This window comes from Panicum virgatum, chromosome 1N (assembly GCF_016808335.1).
Source record: "Panicum virgatum strain AP13 chromosome 1N, P.virgatum_v5, whole genome shotgun sequence".
In the NCBI taxonomy this organism is placed as follows: domain Eukaryota; kingdom Viridiplantae; phylum Streptophyta; class Magnoliopsida; order Poales; family Poaceae; genus Panicum; species Panicum virgatum.
The window spans coordinates 51617007-51637106 of NC_053145.1; the positions used below are offsets into that span (position 1 = coordinate 51617007).

At 45.4% G+C, this 20100-nt stretch overlaps 3 protein-coding genes and 1 pseudogene across 3 annotated transcripts; all 4 read left to right on the forward strand.

Moving 5' to 3' along the window:
• On the forward strand, window positions 1–1272 carry LOC120656522. Its single transcript, XM_039934637.1, has 2 exons — window positions 1–425; window positions 513–1272. The coding sequence occupies exons 1-2, from the start codon at window positions 219–221 to the stop codon at window positions 1062–1064; spliced, it is 759 nt and encodes a 252-aa protein (XP_039790571.1). The 5' UTR covers window positions 1–218; the 3' UTR covers window positions 1065–1272.
• Window positions 1273–3941: 2669 nt separating this feature from the next.
• On the forward strand, window positions 3942–6594 carry LOC120656523. The gene is made up of 4 exons (XM_039934638.1): window positions 3942–4518; window positions 4623–6299; window positions 6378–6434; window positions 6513–6594. Exons 1-2 carry the CDS (start codon window positions 4021–4023, stop codon window positions 4950–4952), a joined length of 828 nt encoding a protein of 275 aa, XP_039790572.1. The 5' UTR covers window positions 3942–4020; the 3' UTR covers window positions 4953–6299; window positions 6378–6434; window positions 6513–6594.
• A 619-nt stretch (window positions 6595–7213) lies between these two features.
• LOC120656525 lies at window positions 7214–11973 on the forward strand (annotated as a pseudogene).
• Window positions 11974–13124: 1151 nt separating this feature from the next.
• Window positions 13125–20100, forward strand: LOC120653641. The gene is made up of 9 exons (XM_039931340.1): window positions 13125–13531; window positions 13599–13752; window positions 16734–17595; window positions 17677–17970; window positions 18089–18540; window positions 18634–18846; window positions 18935–19546; window positions 19618–19692; window positions 19811–20100. Exons 2-9 carry the CDS (start codon window positions 13614–13616, stop codon window positions 19885–19887), a joined length of 2724 nt encoding a protein of 907 aa, XP_039787274.1. The 5' UTR covers window positions 13125–13531; window positions 13599–13613; the 3' UTR covers window positions 19888–20100.

Here is a 20100-nt window from a genome sequence, read left to right on the forward strand (position 1 = left end):
TGTGCAGCGAGGAATGCTGGCCGTGGGCAAGCATCCGACGCCAGCGTTTTCTACGAGAATTATGAAGAAGAAATAGAGGAAGACATGGAGGTGTTAGCGAGCTCCGACGGTCCCCCGTGAGCCAAGGCCTTCGAGGTCAATGGTCTAATGCAAATAATGCTTCCTTGTTAGAACTGTGCATAGCGCAACGTATAGCAGGAGCGTATAATGGTGCACAAATGAGTGCTGATGGGTACCAATCAATTGTTGATGGCTTGTTGGCTAGAAAGAGGTTGGTCTATAGCAAACAACAGGTGAGGAACCAAATCGGGGTACTGAAAAACACCCACTGTTTCTATCGATACTTGCAAGTGCACACAGGGTTTGGAAGGAATCAAGATGGATCCATTGATGCAGATTTTGATTTTTGGATAACACATACAGAGGTACTGTTGTTCACTACCAAATTGTGTATTGTGCTCTATTATCTTAACTAGTGTATGATATCTTTGTGATGTGAACCTCTCATGCAGAAGAAATCATACCTCAAGAAGCTGCAATATGGTCCTCCAGCAAACTTGGAGTTGCTAGACCAACTTTGGAGAGGGATAATAGTTTACGGAAGCGGGGCCTTCGTGGCTGGAGATGACTACGGTGAAAATGAGGGGCAAGATGTAGGGGCTGCAAATGAAGATGAGTTTCAAGCAACACCTAATAGCACAAGGAGCCAGAGGAGCAAGAGGTCATTGGGTAGCACACAAAGCACTTTGTCTAGTCCAGTGAAAAAGAACAAGAGCCCAATGGTCAAGATTGTCAAGGAGATAGCCCATACCTTCAAAGAGTATGTCACAATCAATAATCAGGTGATACAGAAACGTTCAACTCAGAAGGAAGCCTTTTCTGTTGGGAGGTGTCAGCAGCTGGCCTTTGAGTGTGGCGTTGAGAGGACTGTTGAGTCTGTCTATGCTATGTCCAAGCTGTTTCAAACAGAGTACCAAAGGGAGTTTTTCTGTGGCCCATTAATAACACCTGAGCTTCGATTGAGTTACTTCAACAAATTGTGCAGGGACAACAATTTGGAGTAGTTAGGGACTACTTGGAGCTTCAGTTGATGTGTCATGTGTCGAACTATGCTATATGTGTGTTGATGTGTCGAACTATGCTATATGTGTGTGATGTGTCGAACTATGCCATATGTGTGTGATGTGTCAAACTATGTTATGTCGGTGTGGTGTCGAACTATATCTGTGTGTTATGTCATGAACTACATTGGCTATGTGTTGAACTTATTTCCATGTACTGCTTCAAGTTTAGTGGAAGTTTTGACAATTTTTTATATGTGTTAAGCAGGAAGAAGATCATGGCCACCTGATGGAGCAAGAACAAGGTTATGGAGGTAGCCCAAGTGATGATGAGATGATATCCATGTGCCAGAACAATCTTTTCCAAGCGCAGAAGATGATTTTGCAAATGGTTCCTATCCTGGGTATGTACTCTGATAACTACTTTGAAACTACCTAGGAGGGTCAATGGAGATTCTGGCTTGGATTGGGTGCATAATTGTCTAGCCCGAGATACCGATTGCTACAACATGTTTAGGGTTGAGAGACCTCTATTCAACAAGTTACATAATACTTTGGTCCAGTCATATGGGTTGAAGGCTACTAGAGGTCTGACATTCGTAGAGGCTGTTGCTATGTTTTTATGGATTGTTGGTTCACCACAGTCAGTTAGAAAGGCTGACAACCGTTTCAGGGGGTCTTTGGAGACAGTAAGCAAGACATTTAACAGAGTTTTGACATGTCTCCTTAGGTTAGCACATGACATAATTGTACCAAAGGACCCAACATTTTCAGAGCTGCACCCAAACTTAGAAAAACCTGGTATATACCCACACTTCAACAACTGCATAGGAGCCATAGATGGGACACATGTGAAGCTTGTGGTGCATAAGAGTAAGAGAGTTCCATACTTAAACAGGCACAATGAAACCAGTCAGAATGTGCTTGTTGTTTGTGATTTTGACATGAGGTATACCTTTGTGTTGTCGAGATGGCCTGGTTCAGTACATGACATGAGAGTATTCAAAGATGCCATGACTACACATCATCACAAATTTCCACATCCACCACCAGGTTCGCTTCTTGACCTATCTTGCAGTAATTTTTATCCAATTACACTAGTGCATGTAAGTCTCATTGTGTGCCTCCGTTTGGGAATATGCAAGGAAGTATTATGTGGTTGATGTGGGGTACCCCAACTGGCCGGGCTACCTTTCACCATACAAATGTACAAGGTACCATGTGGAGCAATATCAAAATGGCCCGCCGCCACGAGGTATGAAAGAAACCTTCAACCATGCACATGCCAAAGTTAGGAATGTCATAGAGCGATCATTTGAAGTGTTGAAGATGAAATTTAGGATTTTGTTGAATATACCTTGCTTTCCGGAGGACAAGCAAACGAGAATTATTGTTGCTTGTATGGCTTTTCATAATTTTATTCGAGAGAGCAGAATTGCGGACAGAAAATTTGATGCATGTGATGCAGATGAAAATTATAATACATTTCCTACTACTGCATCCGACTGGCCAGAAGATGAACCTCTTATTCAGGATGTCAACATGAATGTCTTTCAAGATCAGTTGGCCTATGATTTGTTTAATGGAGTGTAATTTTTTTATTCATTCAAGACTTGTATGTTTTAGTGCGACATCTCATTTGTATGGACCATTTAAATTTAGTCGTGCTTGTGATGAAATATTTGTGGAGATGATTTGTTTCTGAAGTTTGTGTGCGAGAGGAGGCCACAAAGTGGCCGGCCACAACAAATCCGACTGCAAAGGGAGTTAAATGAGTCAAATGATTGAAAAAATGCTTTTATTGTTAAACTAACACTAGCATCCAAACACCCCAAGTGTTAGTGTTAGTTCTGTGTTAGAAAGTAACACTAACATCTAACAGTGTTAGTGTATCCAAACAGAGTCATTGTACAACATCGTTTTTAACTAAACACCCTTGTATTTGTGGGGCAAAAATTTCCTGGAGACACCGTTAAAAGGGTGACTTTGCCCAGGACCACTACAAAATTACATCCCTGCTGAAAAGACACCGTAAAATCATATGCATTGGCTGAGAGACACCGTAACCAATATTATAGTCAATTTAATTGGGCAGTGATGGGAAATGACACTCTTACCCTCCTACCTTAACCCCTCCACGGGACCTCCTCCCCCGTCCAAACACTGCAGCCCGACGGCCCTTCTCCCACGCAGCGACCACGCCGGCGGCAGGGCTCCCGGCAGCGACCACGCCGGCGGCAAGGCTCCCTGGCATGCTCGTCTCCAGCACGCGCAGGTCTCCTCGGCGCGCGCACCTCGCACTGGAGCGGCCCTCCCCGCCCCTCCCGTGGAGTGTAGGCGCGCCACTCCGACGCTGCCCGGCCAATTTCGGCGGCCGTAGCGGAAGATGGAGGCTCCACGATACCTCAGCGACATTTTCCCGCAGGAGGCGACCGATCTTTCATGGGTTCCTGAAGGGTACAATCTTCTCTCATTTTCTCCTAGGGTTAGGGTTAATTTTGAGTCATTGGCCTTGTTATCGTACAATTATGCTCATTTCTTTGTAAGTAAATCATATTGTGTGTTGATTCTACTATGATTTGTGTCATTGCTTGTGTAGGATGGATCCCAATTCATCATACAGACTTGCTGTTCGTGTGGGTGCTTATGTTAAAATTACTGATGAAGGCAGTCGCGAGTATTGTGAGGCTCTTAACATTGCTAAGATCTTAGACAGGGATATGTCAAATTGGAATGACTTGCTAACTGAACTTGCTACAGACATTAACTTAGGCTCTAACCACAAGTTGCGTGTCACCTATTGGGACAAAATCAATCATAACTATGAAGAAATTACATCTGATCAGAACTTGTTGCATGCTATTGACATGTATTGGGAGATAAGAAGGCTCTCATTGCAAGTGTGTGTTATAAAAAGAATGACTGTGAATTTATTGATGTTGTTGGGCGGCAGGAGAGTATGCCTTGTGTGTTGCGGGGAAGCACTGATGCCCCAGCCAAACAAATTAGTGCTCAGCCTCCACTTGAAATTGCATCATCCCTTTCCGAGTTGCAAAATCAAGATAGTAGTGCAGTGCCTTGGGTGGATGATGATGTAGAGTATGTTGGTTTGAATGATGATGATCCTTTTAAAACTTTGCTTTCTGATTCATCTGATTCTGAATGTGATGGTGATTTGGAGTATGTTGGCTTAGAGGATGATTTAGTTGTGAATGGTTCACGAGGTTGTGAGACAATTATCCATGTGACTGACTTAGAGAACCCGACAAAAGCAGTTGGCACTACTTTTGGGGATGGTGATACTTTTAAGAAGGCTATTAGACAATATGCAATAAAAGGTAAATATGATATTACAGCTGCCTATTCTGAGTCGACAAGGTATCGAGGCTATTGCAAAGCTGCACGATGCAAGTGGAAGATACATGCTTCCCGGGTGCAGGGTGGAAGTACATGGAAGGTATCGACGAACTAATTTTAGACTATTTTTTTAATATTCAGTACAGATTTTGTACTCTCCATAGTTGTGTTCATTTATAGCTGATTTTTGTCTATTTGATGCAGATAAAGAAGATACCATTTGAGCACACTTGTCACAGCACCGGGAAAGTTGAGAAGAATAGCACAGCAACCAATCATTGGGTCAGGGATAGGGTTCTTAATTGGCTTGCAAAGGACCCTACAATTGGAGCTGCAGCATTGAAGAAAAGATTAGAAGAAGATTATCACTTGCAGCTTTCATATTATGTAGTGTGGGATGGTAGAAATATGGCTTTGGAAGAAATGAAAGGCAAGTGGGATGATAGTTTTGAGCATGCTTTCAGTTTCAAGGCTGAGGTGGAGAAGACCAATCTAGGCAGTTTGGTGGACATTGAATATGAGCAAGTTGGGTAGAAGATGAGATTTACAAGAATGTTTGTTGGTTTGAAATCTTGTGTGGATGGTTTTCTGAATGGTTGCAGACCTTTTCTTGGTGTGGATTCTACTCATTTGACTGGAAAATGGAAAGGTCAACTTGCATCTGCAACAACTGTTGATGGGCACAATTGGATGTTTCCTGTGTGTTATGGTGTCTTTGGATCAGAGACAACTGAAAATTGGTCTTGGTTTTTAGTAGACTTAATCAAGCCATTGGATCACCTCCAGGCCTAGTGATCTCAACAGATGCAGGCAAAGGAATTGATTCAGTTGTTACTCAAGTCTTCAAAAATGGGGTGGAACATAGAGAGTGCATGAGGCACTTAATTGCAAATTCCCAAAAGTGATTTCGAGGTGAGGTCTTCGAGAAGCATTTATGGCCAGCATGTAGAGCTTTTCAAAAACACAGGTTTGAAAAGCACTACAATCTGATATATGAAACCTGTCCCGAAGCTATGAAGTGGATACATAAAAATCATAAGCACCTCTGGACAAGACATTTGTTCTCTGAAGCAAGCAAATGCGACTATGGGACAAATAATATAGCTGAAACATTCAACAGCCGGATTAGGCAAGAAAAATCCTTGCCTGTAATTGGTCTTATGGATAGGATCAGACAGTTATTGATGCATAAATGTTCTTGAGAAGAAAAATTGCTCGGAAGTTTCAAGATAAGATGCTGCCTAACATCATGAAGGATCTCAACTCAAGGAGTAGGGGGCTGAAATATATGTGGAGGTACTCACACAAGGATGGTGATCAACATGATGACATGTTAGGTGAAGTTGAAGGTGTTACAAGGGATCTAATTCATTAGAAGCATACTATTGATCTTCAGGAGAGGAAGTGTACCTGCAGGCGTTGGCAAGTTTTTGGTCTGCCATTTACACATGCCTTGTGTATTATCACCTCAATTCGAGGTTGTAATATCGAAGGCTATGTTCATGAGTACTACTCTGTTGCCAAGTTCAAGAAAGCCTATGAGAAGTGTGTGAAGCCAATGATAGATAGCAAACAATGGCCTAAAGTTGACCCTGGTTTTAAGTTGTGGCCTCCAATTCTAAAGAGGGCAGCAGGAAGACCAAGGGAGAGAAGGTACAAATCAGCTGCAGAAGGAGGATCTGGAACAAGAACCACACGATGCACAAGATGCAAACAGCTTGGACATATGGCAAAAACATGCAATGAATACATATATGATTCTGATGCCCCACCACCTGCTCCTCCAAAGCCAAAGAAAAAGCAAAGCAAGAAAAGTGTTAATATAGTACCATCTAGTGTTGTTGCCCCGATGCAAGAGCAACCATCATGCGTTGATCCATTGTGAGATTTTTTTTACTCAATATGTTGTGAATTTTTTAAAAGACTTGCATGTATCTTACATATCTAAACAACTCACAGTGCTACACCAACTAGACCCATCACTTATGCTTCTACACCAAGTCCTGTTACAAGAAGGTACACCTAACCTTTGAATTTAAAATATTAATCTTTCTTCTCAAATCTGCAATTTCACATCTTTCTATCTTCATGCAGCATGTCAAGGAGGTTGCTGGAACTAGAGCCATCCACACCAACTAAGCGAGCGCTTCTGTTTCTACACCTAGCCCTATGACAAAAGGGTATAACTCTTGCACCCTTGCACATTTCTGTTTTTTATTTCTAGTGTATTGATATATTTTTATATCCGCTTGCAGCCGCAAAAGAAGGATACTGGAACTTGAAGGCATCATAGAGCTTGTTGCTTCTTCAACCACATCTCCAGTTGCTATTGAGAAGGGAAAGCTAAAGAAGTTGAAGGTTGTCAGGTCCAGAAATACTTAAAGTGTGCTGAAAAAACATGAAGGCATCATTTTGGAGCATTACAGCTCAAAATATGTTATTTTATTTTGCTGTACTTACTAGGAAAATGTGGCTGCAACATGTGATGTACTTGCTGCTAAATGTGGCTGGAACCATGTCTTTCTGTATTGCTGAATCTGATAGTTAAATATTGATCAACAATGTATTTTTCTATTGTTGGATATGCTCCCATTGATGTTAATTGATCTATTTGAAGGGCAGGGGTATTCTTGTCCAGATTTATATATCTTGTGACCAGTTTGAGGTGAAATTGTTATTATATGAGGTAAAGTGTCTTTCAACAAATATATATGTATTTGTAATGGCTTTCAACAAAAACATATTTTTTTAGTGGTTTTGAGCAAAGTGCACCATTGAAACGGTGTCCCACATCAAATTTTGCCTATTTGTGGCGGGGCCCCCTCGCCCCCACCCGAAATCCAATCGCCGGCGGACCAAGAGGAAACGCGCCGCCGCAAACCCGAGAACCCCCGCAACGGAGGATCGGTACCTGCGGACATGGCGGCGGCGGCAGCGGTGACGGTGAGCTCGGCGGGCTCGCTGCTCGCGATGCTGCAGGAGCCGGCGCCGGAGCTCAAGCCGCCGCGCGGCTAGTTTGGGTTCTGCGGATTCCGGTAAGGTTAGGTTCGATTCGGCTCTCTGGGAGAGGCCTGTCTAGATGGGGCCGGCGCTGCGGCATCGGGTTGGATTCCGAGCCTGTTTCAGGGAACCCTAGGTTCGATCTGTTCAGGTGGAGGTTTTTGGAGGGCTTAATGTACTGCCGTGGAAACTGGAAACCTAGAATTGAGCGCAAACTCGTGCCTTTCTTAGTTGTTATGATGCATGTGCTCGAACTCATGGATCCCATTGCTGTCCAAAAAAATGTGGATTTCAGCACTGTGGTTCTGGTTTGATTAAGGCGACAAATTCTCAAGCAAAGACTGTGTTTGAACTGTGATGGTAGGATGTGAATTAAACGTGATTGAGGTTTTCAAAGATCGTAGAACTTGTCACTAGATAATACAGTTTCATTGTTTACTGTGTACTGTAAAATTTCTCATTGCACTTTGTTTCAGGAGAAGCAAAGTTATCACTTAATGTGAGCTCTAATGTGGTAATCTGCATGCAGTGAGAGTTTGTATGAAGAGGAGTTTGACAAGAGGTAGCTTGCAGCACTAGTTGCTTCAAAGGTGTTTTTCCACTTGGGCGGGCTAAATGATGCTCTGTCATATGTACTTGGTGCTGGAGCCCTGTTTGATGTTGCTGACGACTCTGATTACGCTCAAACACTTCTAGGTGAGAGATCACAGCAGCAGTATGACCTGTTTCTGATTGCCACAGTTGAAAGTATTCTGCTAACTTTACCTTTGGTTTTGGCCCTGTTCCTTTCTTCAGCGAAAGCTTTGGATGAATATGCTGACATCCGATCAAGGGCTGCAGGGGAAGAAAAAACAATGGACCCAAGATTGGAGGCCATTGTGGAAAGAATGTTGGACAAGTATGATAGTGCCCTAATGATTTGTTGTTTTTCCGTTAGTAAGAAACACAGTTCTGATCTTATAAGTACTTCGTTGCCTTTCAGGTGCATTCTTGATGGAAAATATCAGCAGGCAATGGGTATGGCTGTTGATTGCAGGAGACTAGATAAGCTTGAGGGAGCAATTTCTCGATGTGATAATCTTCATGGAGCTCTTTCGTATTGCATCAATCTGTCTCACCAATATGTTAGTCATCGTGAATATCGATTGGAGGTAAGGGCATGCTATGGATGATTGGGATTATAAATCCTGCCAAACATATCAACTACTTGTAATTGGCACAGAACTCCTGTTCACATAATATTTGGGAATCATCTTGTTTCTGTATTTCCAGATTCTGTGATGTCTTGTAAAAATATACCAGACATTGCCAAATCCGGATTCTTTGAGCATTTGCTAGTGTCTTATGTTTTGGATGAGTCTGACACTGTTGCAAGCATCTTGGACAAGCTTATTTCTGGAAGCAAGATAGCTCTAGCATCATTGAAGTTACTTTTCTAGATAATATATATTCGGTTTGCTATTTACCTCAGTTTTTTTACCTTAAATCATATGTTCATTTGCCAGGATGATACTCTCATTGCGTATCAAACTGATTTCGATCTTTGAAAATGAAAATCAGGCTTTCCTCCGGAATGTGCGGAATCACCTTGATGCATTGAGTTCTGCCCACGCTAACCCTGACAGCATACTAGCTTTACCAAGTGATCAGTGCTCTCACTGTGGATCCAAATAAAGCAGTACATGCTGATAGGCTGACAAAAAATCAAGCATATACTGTCAGGAGAGACATCTATTCAGTTGACATTACAGTTTCTATACAGCCACAGTAAGTCTGATCTTTTAATTCTGAAGACTATAAAGCAAGCTGTGGAAATGAGGAACAGTGTCTGTCACTGTGCAACAATATGCTCCAATGCTATCATGCATGCAGGGGCAACAGTAGATACCTTCCTTAGAGAAAACATGGTATGATTTGTTTCACAGTGCACTTGATGCCACCAATGTCTAGCATCTTTGTTTTCTATATAGTTTATTATGGTTGTATTCTTGTTATATTCTTCTCATACTGGTCTATATTACAGGAATGGCTTGGCAAGGCAACCAACTGGGCTACGTTCAGCGCCACTGCTGGACTAGGTGTCATTCATAGAGGCCATCTTCAACAAGGTCGTGCATTGATGGCTCCTTACCTGCCTCAGAATGGTGCTATTGGTAGTGCTAGTCCATACTCGGAAGGAGGTGCCCTCTATGCTCTTGGTTTGATTCATGCCAAGTTGCCAACCATGGTGGAGGAATCAAAGAGTTTCTTCGTGATAGTCTTCGTAACACCAGTTCTGAGGTACTATCCCAGGCCCACATTCCCAAAATTTTGCTTTGCAACAATGCTTTCATCAGAGTGACTTAAGTATGCGACGGTGTAATTTATGCTCTTGAATACAATATTGCTGCAATCTGCTATTTCCTGCAAATGGTGGAACTAGGGGGTTAGACCAATGCTGACAGGGGAAAGTTTGTATCTTTTTGATAGATTGTTATGTACATTGTAAACAATTGCACATGCCATTCTGACTTTGGATAATATTGTTAGAATACGTGTGTGTGAATGGGTCTCTCCCTGTTCCCTGTGCAGCCCCCTAGTTCCTTGTGCTAGTTTAATTCCCGGCCAGACCTCTCCTGGTAGTGTGTTCACACCATGGACCCTTGGTCTCTTAGGCTTATATATATGTAATCTCCCTGTAATCCTTATTCATCGAGAATCAACACTCTTTCAAATATAATAACACAGGTGGTCCAGCACGGTGCTTGTTTGGGACTCGGACTTGCAGCATTAGGTACACAGATGAGGAAATATGCGAGGACATCAAGAATGTTCTGTACACGGATAGTGCTGTGGCCGGCGAAGCAGCTGGTATTGGCATGGGCTTGCTTATGGTTTGCACAGCCAGTGAGAAGGCCACCAGAGATGCTTGCCTATGCTCATGATACACAACATGAGAAAATTATCAGGTATGCAATAGGATGCCTTTTCACAAACAAGTTCTAACTCAACACGTATTTATTTCTCCAGATGGTAAATATATTCTTTTTCCAATGAACTCTTTCTCTCTCTCCAGGGGGTTGTCACTTGGAATTGCATTGACAGTGTATGGCAGGGAAGAGGAAGCTGACACCTTGATTGAACAAATGACTAGAGATCAAGACCCCATACTTCGTTATGGTGTTATGTATGCATTGGCTCTAGCGTACAGGGGAACTGCAAATAACAAAGCTATCCACCAGCTTCTTCATTTTGCTGTGTCAGACGTGAGCGATGATGTGCGGAGGACTGCAGTATTGGCTCTTGGCTTTGTTCTGTATAACAAGCCTGAGCAGACACCCAGAATTGTGTCCCTGCTTTCAGAATCATACAATCCACATGTCCGTTATGGTGCACCTCTAGCTGTTGGAATCTCCTGCGCGGGATCCGGATTGAGTGAAGCCATCTCCTTGCTGGAGCCTCTTACATCAGACATCATTGACTTTGTACGCCAGGGTGCTCTCATTGCCATGGCAATGATAATGATCCAGACCAATGAATCATATGATTCACGTGTCGGAGCATTCAGGCGCAAGTTGGAGAAAATCATTCTGGACAAGCATTAGACACCATGAGCAAAATGGGTGCCATACTGGCTTCGGGCATCCTGGATGCTGGCGGCAGGAACGTCACCATCAAGTTCAAGTCGAAATCAAAGCATGACAGGCTCACTGCTGTTGTTGGATTGGCTGTCTTCACCCAGTTCTGGTACTGGTACCCACTGACCTACTTCATCAGCCTTGCCTTCTCCCCGACAGCCCTCATTGGCCTCAATTCTGATCTGAAAGTGCCGAAGTTTGAGTTCCTGTCGAACTCTAAGCCATCGCTGTTCGATTACCCCAAGCTGACAACTCAGCAGACTGCGACCACATCAGTCAAGGTGCCAACAGCCATCTTGTCAACATATGCCAAGGCGAAGTCTAGGGAAAAGAAGGATGCGGAGAGCAAGGCCAAGGAGAAGGCTGAGGCGGCGCCACTTAGCGAGGATGCTTCTGCTGCTTCTACTTCCATGCAGGTAAGAGTTGCAGGATTGGCTGATGGTTTCCAAGTCGAATTAACTGTTTTGTTTGATTTGATCTAACTGCTCATGACACTGGCATGGTTCATCTATGGTTATGAGTTCAGGTGGATGGTGCTGCTGCAGAAAAGAAGGCTCCTGAGCCAGAGCCGACGCACCTGATGAACCCAGCCCTGTCAAACCAGCCTCATCAAGTTCCTGGAGGAGAGCTGGTGAAGGCCGCGCCGTCCGGGTTCGTTCTCCTGCGGGGCCTGAAGCCCACCGAGGCCGAGGAGCTGGTCTGGTCCTCACCGATGCCCCCTCAACCGCCGCGGCGAACAACGCCCCCACACCCAGCGCCAGGGAGCAGGCCGCCATGGCCGTCGACGAGGAGCCCCAGCTGGCCCCGGCGTTCGAGTACACCTCGTGAAGCTGATGAGATGGTCCCATGATTCTGTAGCGTCGGTCTTGTCTCTAACTTTGTATCGTTGGCAACGTTCCACTAATCCGTTATTAAGATTAAAAATCTTTTCCTCAGCATTTGACGCGTCGGAAACATATTCTGCGCCGCGTGACCTCGCCGGAGTTCACCCGAGCCGTGCCATTCGCTCGCCGTCCTTTTCCGATCCAGCATCAAAATCTCCGCTCGCTTACACGGGGCCGCGGACTCCCTGCCGCTAGCTGGTCGGTAGAACCGCCCGACGACGACGTCGCCGGAAACCAGTGGACAGGAGACACGCATAGAGCGCGCACGCCGCGTATTTTTATCGTCCTGTAAGCAGAGGATGCAAACTGCCGCCCTTGTCCGGCGCTGCCAGCACTGACGCAGGGCGACGCATCGGGGTCTCGTGGGGTGCCCGGGCCGGGCCATGACGGCGACGCCAGCCGCCCGGCTCTCCCCAGCCACACGAGCGCAGGTGGCAGTGCCGGATTGGCCGGCCGCCGCGTATACTCGAGGCCGATCTCAAGGCCACCGTCGAGCCAGGTGTCGCCTCTGCCGGTGCCGGACGCGTATGGCCATGGGCGCGGCGGAAGAGTCCGTACGTCGCGTAGGAAAAGGAGGTTCTTCTTCTTCTTCCACGAAAGGGAAATGGAAGAAAGGTGGATTCGGTTGGGGTTCAGTACTGCGGCCTCGTGGAAATGGCGGGGCAGGCCGGCGAATGTTCTGCAACCCTCCGCTTCGCTGTCATGCTTGTGGCTTGTCCTCGTCAGGGAGAGTGACCTGGGCTGGCCTCCCATCCGGTACAGGCCTACAGGCAAGGTTTTTTTTCTCGGCGATAAAATTCCGATAAAACCGAAAATCACGTTTTTCGGTGGGGCCCGGTTATTCTCTCTACCGCTCAAAATTTTCGTTGGTTTTGAAATCGGCCCAGCCCAAAAACCAGTCCACGCCGCCGGTGACACAACCCTAGCGCCCCATCCATTCAATTCCCAATCTCAGCTCAGGCTCTGGCGGCGGCGGCACTCTGCGCTCCGCTCGTTCCCCCTGGCCCCTGCTCGCCGGCGCCGTAGCTGCGGCGGCGCACACCGCCTCACCTCCCAGTCGGCACCGCGCGCCGAGCCTCCGCCTCCTTCCTGCCTCTCCCGCGCCGCACAACGGGCCGGACGCCGCGACGCACGAGCCCCGGCCGCCCGCTCGAGTTCCCTCGCCGGCGGAGGTCGCAGAGAGGGATGCGAGGGGAGGCCCCGTGTGGCGGTGTGGGTCGCCGTCCACAGCCTGCTCCACTCCTTCGTCCAGGCCGAGGCGGCTTCCAGGTGGCCAGCTTGCGGCGCAGATAGGGGGCTTCTCGCAGCGCGGCCATCTTCCCCAGCGCGGCTATCTTCCCCAGCGCGGCCATCTTCCCCAGCGCGGCGGATTCGCCCGATCCGAACCCTGCTGGAGCTGGAGCCGACGGGGACGGATCCGGATCCCGCAGGCAGCAAGACCCGCCGCCGGTTCTTCAAGTTGGCGGAGGAGGAGGGGGACAAGACCTCGTCGGCGCCGCCCGCATCGGCGTCGGCGATCTACCCGACGCCGTCCTCCAGGACATCATCGCGCTCCTCCCCACCAAGGAAGCCGGCGCCGTCTCCCGCATCCTCGCCGCTCACGGCGGCCCAGGTAAGCTGAGCCTTTTCAGCAGTGCTTGCCGATTGTAGCAAGGTAAGCTGAGCCTTTTCAATTTCAGCATCTCGGAGTGGTGATGGCAATGGATGGGGGAAGGGAAGATGGCAATTTCGCTGGTGCATCCTCCAGTGGTGCCGCCGGCGCATCATACAGTGGTGCCATTCCTAGGCGAACAACGGACAGTAACAGTGGAGTGGAGGTGACTGCAAAAGATGGTAAATCGACAAACTAGTTGCTTATTAGACTGTCATTGTGAAATGTTGGTTATTTATCTTGTTTTGAAGTGCTGATTTGAGTAGCTCCCTTAGTAGTATTGTGAGATTTATATTTTAGAGTTTAGATTGGCAAGTGTTCCTGCAGGGACTAGAAATTTTAGAGTTCCTGCAAGTGTGTAGGGTCGAGATGGCGGACTAGAGGGGGGGTGAATAGTCCTTTCTAAAACTAATTGCGCCGGCTAACCGAAACTTATGCGGAATTGAAACTATTCGCTTAGCCAAGACTACACCCCTCTAACTATAACTCTAAGGCACCTCCAAAAAGATCCTACACAAAGCAAATGGAGTGCCAAGCTAGTAAGAGCTCTCTTAATAAATCTAATGCCAAGACACACAAGCCTAAGCACTAGTACTTCACAAACCGCGGGAAGCTCCTACACAATTCTAATGAGCAAAAGCACAAAGCCAACCTAAGCTCACTAGATGCTCAAGGACAAGGATACACAATCCAAATCCAAGAGCTCAACTTGCTTAGTTACACAATCTAAGCAAGAGCAACTAATTAAGCTACACAAGTTAACTAGATACACTAGGATCTCTACTTCTAGCTACACAAGCAAGAAGATGATTAGCAAGCTACACAAGCTAACTAATCACTAGAGAGCAACTACACAAGCACAAGATATAGAAGAATGTAAATACAATGCTTGTGATTTGGAGAATGCAAACCACCGAGAAGAGTAGACAAAGTTGACACGGTGATTTTTATCCCGAGGTTCACTTGGTTGCCACCAAGCTAATCCCCGTTTAGACAAGCTCCAAGGTTGCCGCCGATCCTCTTGCTAGTGGTGACTCTCAAGTCACACTCTCCTACGTGGAGTGCTCACACCGAGCTCTAGCACATGATCCGGCCGAACCACTTGTTGCTCTTCAAGTCTCGCTCAACTAGAGTTGCTCTTCGCGGCTCCCGCGGGGTGAGCACAATACCCCTCACAATCTCTTCTCCGGAGCACCGCACAATCTTCTTGCGGGCTTCAACGGAGCCTCTTGCCACCAAGCCGTCTAGGAGGTGGCAACCTCCAAGAGTAACAAGCACACCGGCTTGCAACACGATCACCTAGTGCCACTCGATGCAATCTCTCAAAGCAATCGCACTAGAATCGCTCTCTCACTCGATCGGATGATTACTATCAAGTTAGAGTGAGTAGAGGGCTCTCAAGCACTCTCACACATGGACACTAAGTCCCCAAGGTGCTCAGCCTTCTCAAATGGTCGGCCACACCCTCTATTTATAGAGGGTGGCCCCAAACTAGCCGTTACACTCAAATCCCGTGAAAACTGAGTTTTCGCGGACTGTCCGCCTCACAAAAACCGGACCGTCCGCCATTTAAAACCAACGGCTAGAACTGCAATGATTATGTGTCAGAGTCGACCGTTAGAGCCCCGGGCGGACTGTCCGCGCCCATGGGGCGGACTGTCCGCGGTTCAAAACTTCGAACCAACCGATTTGCACACGTCTCTGACTAAATCTGGAAGTTACCGGCGGACTGTCCGCTCCCCAGGGGCGGACTGTCCGCAGTTCAAAACGTGAGCACACACAGAAACCGCAGAGTTTCTGTCCCAGAAATTTCAGTAGGAGGCGGACCGTCCGCCCCAAAGGACCGGACGGTCCGCAGGTCATTTTGGACCACCCACAGAGCCAAAAACGGTTCTGTTTGAGCTCAACCGAGATAACTGCGGACCGTCCGCCCCTCAAGGGCGGACCGTCCGCAGGTCTAGGGCGGACCGTCCGCAGGTCTATTTCCAGCAGAAATGTACCTCGGTAAAACGGCCATAACTCTTAGCTCCGATGTCCAAATTAGGTGATCTTGGACTCTATGGAAAGCTAATTCAGAGGGCTACACAACCCAACTGAATACTTGATCCAAAACACAATGGATCAAAGCAGTATTCCACTCCAAGAGCCACCTAATTTCCGTAGAACACCGAAAAACCTTTCTTACTTCCCAATGTTGATCAACATCAACTCCAACTCTTTCTCCTTTGCAAATGTGCCAACACAACCACGTGAACAACACCATGTGCATGTGTGTTAGCATTTCACAATCATTTTCAAAGGATTTTCACTTGATCTCACCACGCCACTCGATCCTAGCTACATTGCAATGTTAGATCGCTCAAGTGGCACTAGATGACCGATATGCAAACAAGTTTGCCCCTCTTGATAGAACGGCCATCTATCCTAAATCCGGTCATGCACTTCTCTACACAACCTTTGACCGGTGAAATGAAATGCCCTACAAGTCATACCTTTGCCTTGCGCATTCCATTTCATCTTTCCAAATATTGATGCCACACAAGCACCAAACTCCATCAAGCCTTTTGATCATCTTCATGAGTCAACACTTGGCTTGATCGTTCTTAAATGATATGATCCACTCCATATCATCACATGACCTCTTTGGTCCATCGATCTTGACCTTGCTCGCTCTTCACCGTTGCCTCGGTCCATCGGCGCCAAATCTTGCCCAAGCTTCACCGCCTCGCGGTCCCTCGCTTCAAAGCCTTGACTTGCCCTTCTCCATTGCAACCGGTCCATCAAGCCAAGCATTGTCTTGATCTTCTCCACTTTGGTCACATGACTCCATGTCATGTCTCATATGCAATGAGCTCCTCGATCACACTATATGAGCATAGCATCAATCCCTTAGCCATTTCTCCACCATGGCACATGTTGCTCATACTAGTGTCTTTGTGTGGACTAATTTCCTGTGTATCTCAACATAAACACTTATTAGTCCACCTAAGTTGTCACTCAATTACCAAAACCAAACAAGGGCCTTTCAAAGTGTTGCCAAAGTGTTCCTGCAAGTGTTGCCAAAGTTGACATTAATTTTAGAGTTTAGATGTCTTGTACTACTTGCCAAAGTGTTACTGCAGTAGACAAAGTTGAGTTTGTATGTGTTCCTGGCTTCCTGCAGGGAGAGTGGTGAAGTTAAATGGACCAATTGAGGTCACATGGAGCCATGGCAAGCCTTACCCCAAACCTAATGGGGCTGGATTTCTGTGCTACTATTGTTTTAAAACAAAAAAGGGTGGTGGTGTATCTCGTCTAAGGGAGCATCTTGGTGGAATAACTGGGAATGTAGTGGAGTGTAAAAATGTGCCAACGCATATTAAGAATATAATGGCAGATGAATTTGCATCAGGAAGAATAAGAAGGAAGAGAAGTACTAATCTTCGTCTCTATGTTGAAAAGGAGGTGGCAACAGAAAGGGTATCTGGTAGGACAAGCATCCCTCTTGATGAAGAAGCACAGATTGAGATGGCAATGAGAGAGTCTCTAAGGGATTCTAATTCCGCCATGCAGCAAGATAATTCTTCATCTTTTGGCAAGTCTGTTTGTAACAAGGTTGGTGCAAGTTATTCAGCTAATCAGCAAACTACGATTGATAGATACTATAAAGGTCCTGGAAGTTCTTCCAATGCTCCTTTTGATGTCGATTTGGCTCGCAGTAAGGCCCAAGCACAACCTCGGGTGGATGTTATGCTAGAGGGGGTTGCCAAAGAGCAGCTTGGGAAAGCTTGGTCAAAATGGTTTCATGCTAATGATATTCCCGGAAGAAAAGCGGACTGCCCATACTTCCGCTCAGCAATTAAGTTAACCCAACAATTTGGTGAAGGAGTGCCAATTCCACGTGGGAAAGAAATAGATGGTCCCTTGCTGGATATGAATTATGCTGACATGGAGGCTCACATGGCTGCCTTCAAGGATGATTGGAAAGATTATGGGGTTACTGTCATGTGTGATTCATGGACAGGTGAATACTTGTACCTTTGTAGGCCTATATTTTGTTGCACTGTCCATATTGAAATAATTAATCTTGTGCACTTAGCGTTGTGTTTTTTCTGCTGCATCTACAGGTCTGTAAATGCAACCGGTGATACTCAAAATTCAGAATATCTTCTTGACATGATTGGTACAGTGGTTGGTGACGAGATTGGAGCCAAATATGTTGTTCAAGTTGTCACAGATAATGGTTCTAATTATAAGAAAGCATGTCAAGACTTGGTTACCATGTATCCACATATTACTTGGCAACCATGTGCTGCCCATACCATCAACTTGATGTTAAAGGACATAGGGCACTTTCCTGATGTTGAGGAAGTAGTGGATAGTGCAAAGCGAATTTGCATATTCTTATATAAGCATAATAGGTATGACTAGTGACTAGTGTTCTTGTATTGGATAAATAATTCAGCCATCTAGTATTGTCTTCTTGTTGTGTTTATGAAAATTCAATGATGTTCTTGTTGTCATGTTTTTTATTTGTAGGCTGCATGCTATGATGAGAGAAAAGATAGGGAGGGAGCTGATTCGGTGGAATGCCACTAGATTTGGCACTGTTTTCATTTTTCTCCAGAGTTTTTGGGATAGACAAGATAAGTTCAAGCAATGGATGGTATCTGATGACTGGGAGAAATGTGTGTGGGCTGGTAAGGCTGACCATGATTTCACATATGATTGTTTGACCAGCAAAAAATGGTGGAGTCAAATGGAAGTGGTGTTAAAAGCTGTCTCCCCAATCTATTCTGTACTTCGTTTAGCTGATCAGCAACAGAAGTTCTATTCTATATCTGCATTCATTCCAAAAATGAGGGAATCTATGGCAGAAATACGTGGCAATTTAAGTGATAATACCATCCAAAAAAATCTACAGAATAGGGTGTTGGAAAAAGTCCAAGGAAGACTTGATTATCTTGCCAATGATACACTTATGCTTGCAGGTGAGGGCTTAATTGATAAATTGTTCAATTCATGTTGTTGTTTCATGCATCACTAATTATTAAGATTGCTGATTTTATTTTATTTTTTGTTAGCTGCCGCACTTGATCCTAAAGCACTGTACACTTCCAAGCTTGCAAGGAAACCAAAGTCCAGACATGCTGTCACATTGGCCATCAAGAAGCTTGCAGGCTCATCTTCAAAGGCTTCTGCTGCAATCGATCAATTTACTTTCTTCTCAAAACAGGGAGGGTTATTTGGAGGAGCGGAGGCTCGAAAATCGGCTCTTAATGGCCGGTGTAGTGCAGGTAATTGCATGTTTAATTTTTTTAATGTGCATTATTTTGTTGCTTTCTTATGTTTGAATTCTTATTTCATTTACCATCATTTTCCTAGCTGATTGGTGGGATCAATATGGTGGAGACTGTAGTGAACTACAAGAGGTTGCAAGGCGTATTGTCTCACAATGCATGTCCTCTAGTGGGTGTGAGCGCAATTGGAGCACATTTGCCTTGGTGCACACCAAATTGAGGAACCGGTTAAGTTACGATAAGCTTCACAAGTTGGTTTTTGTACATTATAATTTGAAGTTGCGTATCCAACATTTCGTAACTGACATGCAAAACCTTCAAGAAATGCAAACCAACAAGGAGCATGAAAGAGATTCTGATCCTTGTAGCATCCTAATAGATGTGACTTTGTATGATGAAAGGAACCCGATCATGGATTGGTTGTGCACCTCTAGGAGTGAGTCCGCGCCGACTCTAGATGAACGTGATGACCAGAGGCCCGAATCCCCTAATCCTAGCAGACTTGTTATAGATGAGTTAGGGATGAGTGATGAAGAGGTGGCTGCATTTAAAAAGAAGATTGGTGGGAAACGGGGTAAGAAAAGGAAGGGAGAATTTGAAGATATTTTCTCTGATTATGAATCAGAATCGGATCAGCAAGGTAGCCCTGTTTATGCTGAGTCAGGGGAGAGTAGTTCTGATGACAGTGAAGGCAATGGTAAGTTTAATTTTTGATGAGATTCTGCATATTATATATGTAACTTTGCTGAAATATTAATCTTTTTAAAGGTGATGGTGATGCTGTTCATGCTTCCGGTGATGCAAATGAACTTGGAGAGGGAGGCTCGACAACTCACAAAGGAGGTAATGTTCCTTGTACTAGTACTTGAACAACTTGCTATGGAAAATCTTGGTCCACTATTGATCAACTTGCAATGGAAAATTTTGGTCCACTATTGATTAATTTGTATTCTCTTATCAGCTGGTAAGGATAAGGGAATCCCTCTCCGTCCGAGCTCGAAAAGGATGAAGAAACGTTCTGTCAAGACCATGTACTGAAGCCTGAAAGTCAGATTCGAGGGTTCATGCAAAATGAATTGCTATTTGTTTGGGTTTGAGCTTGTCTTTTCGTGTGCTTCTAATATTTAGGACCATGGACTATTCTATGTAGTAATTGTTGGTACTTGGAATTGGAAATATGGATGGAGACTGTAATATTTGGGATTGAGCATCTTCATGTGCAATATTTGAAACTCCATGTTGAACAGACTA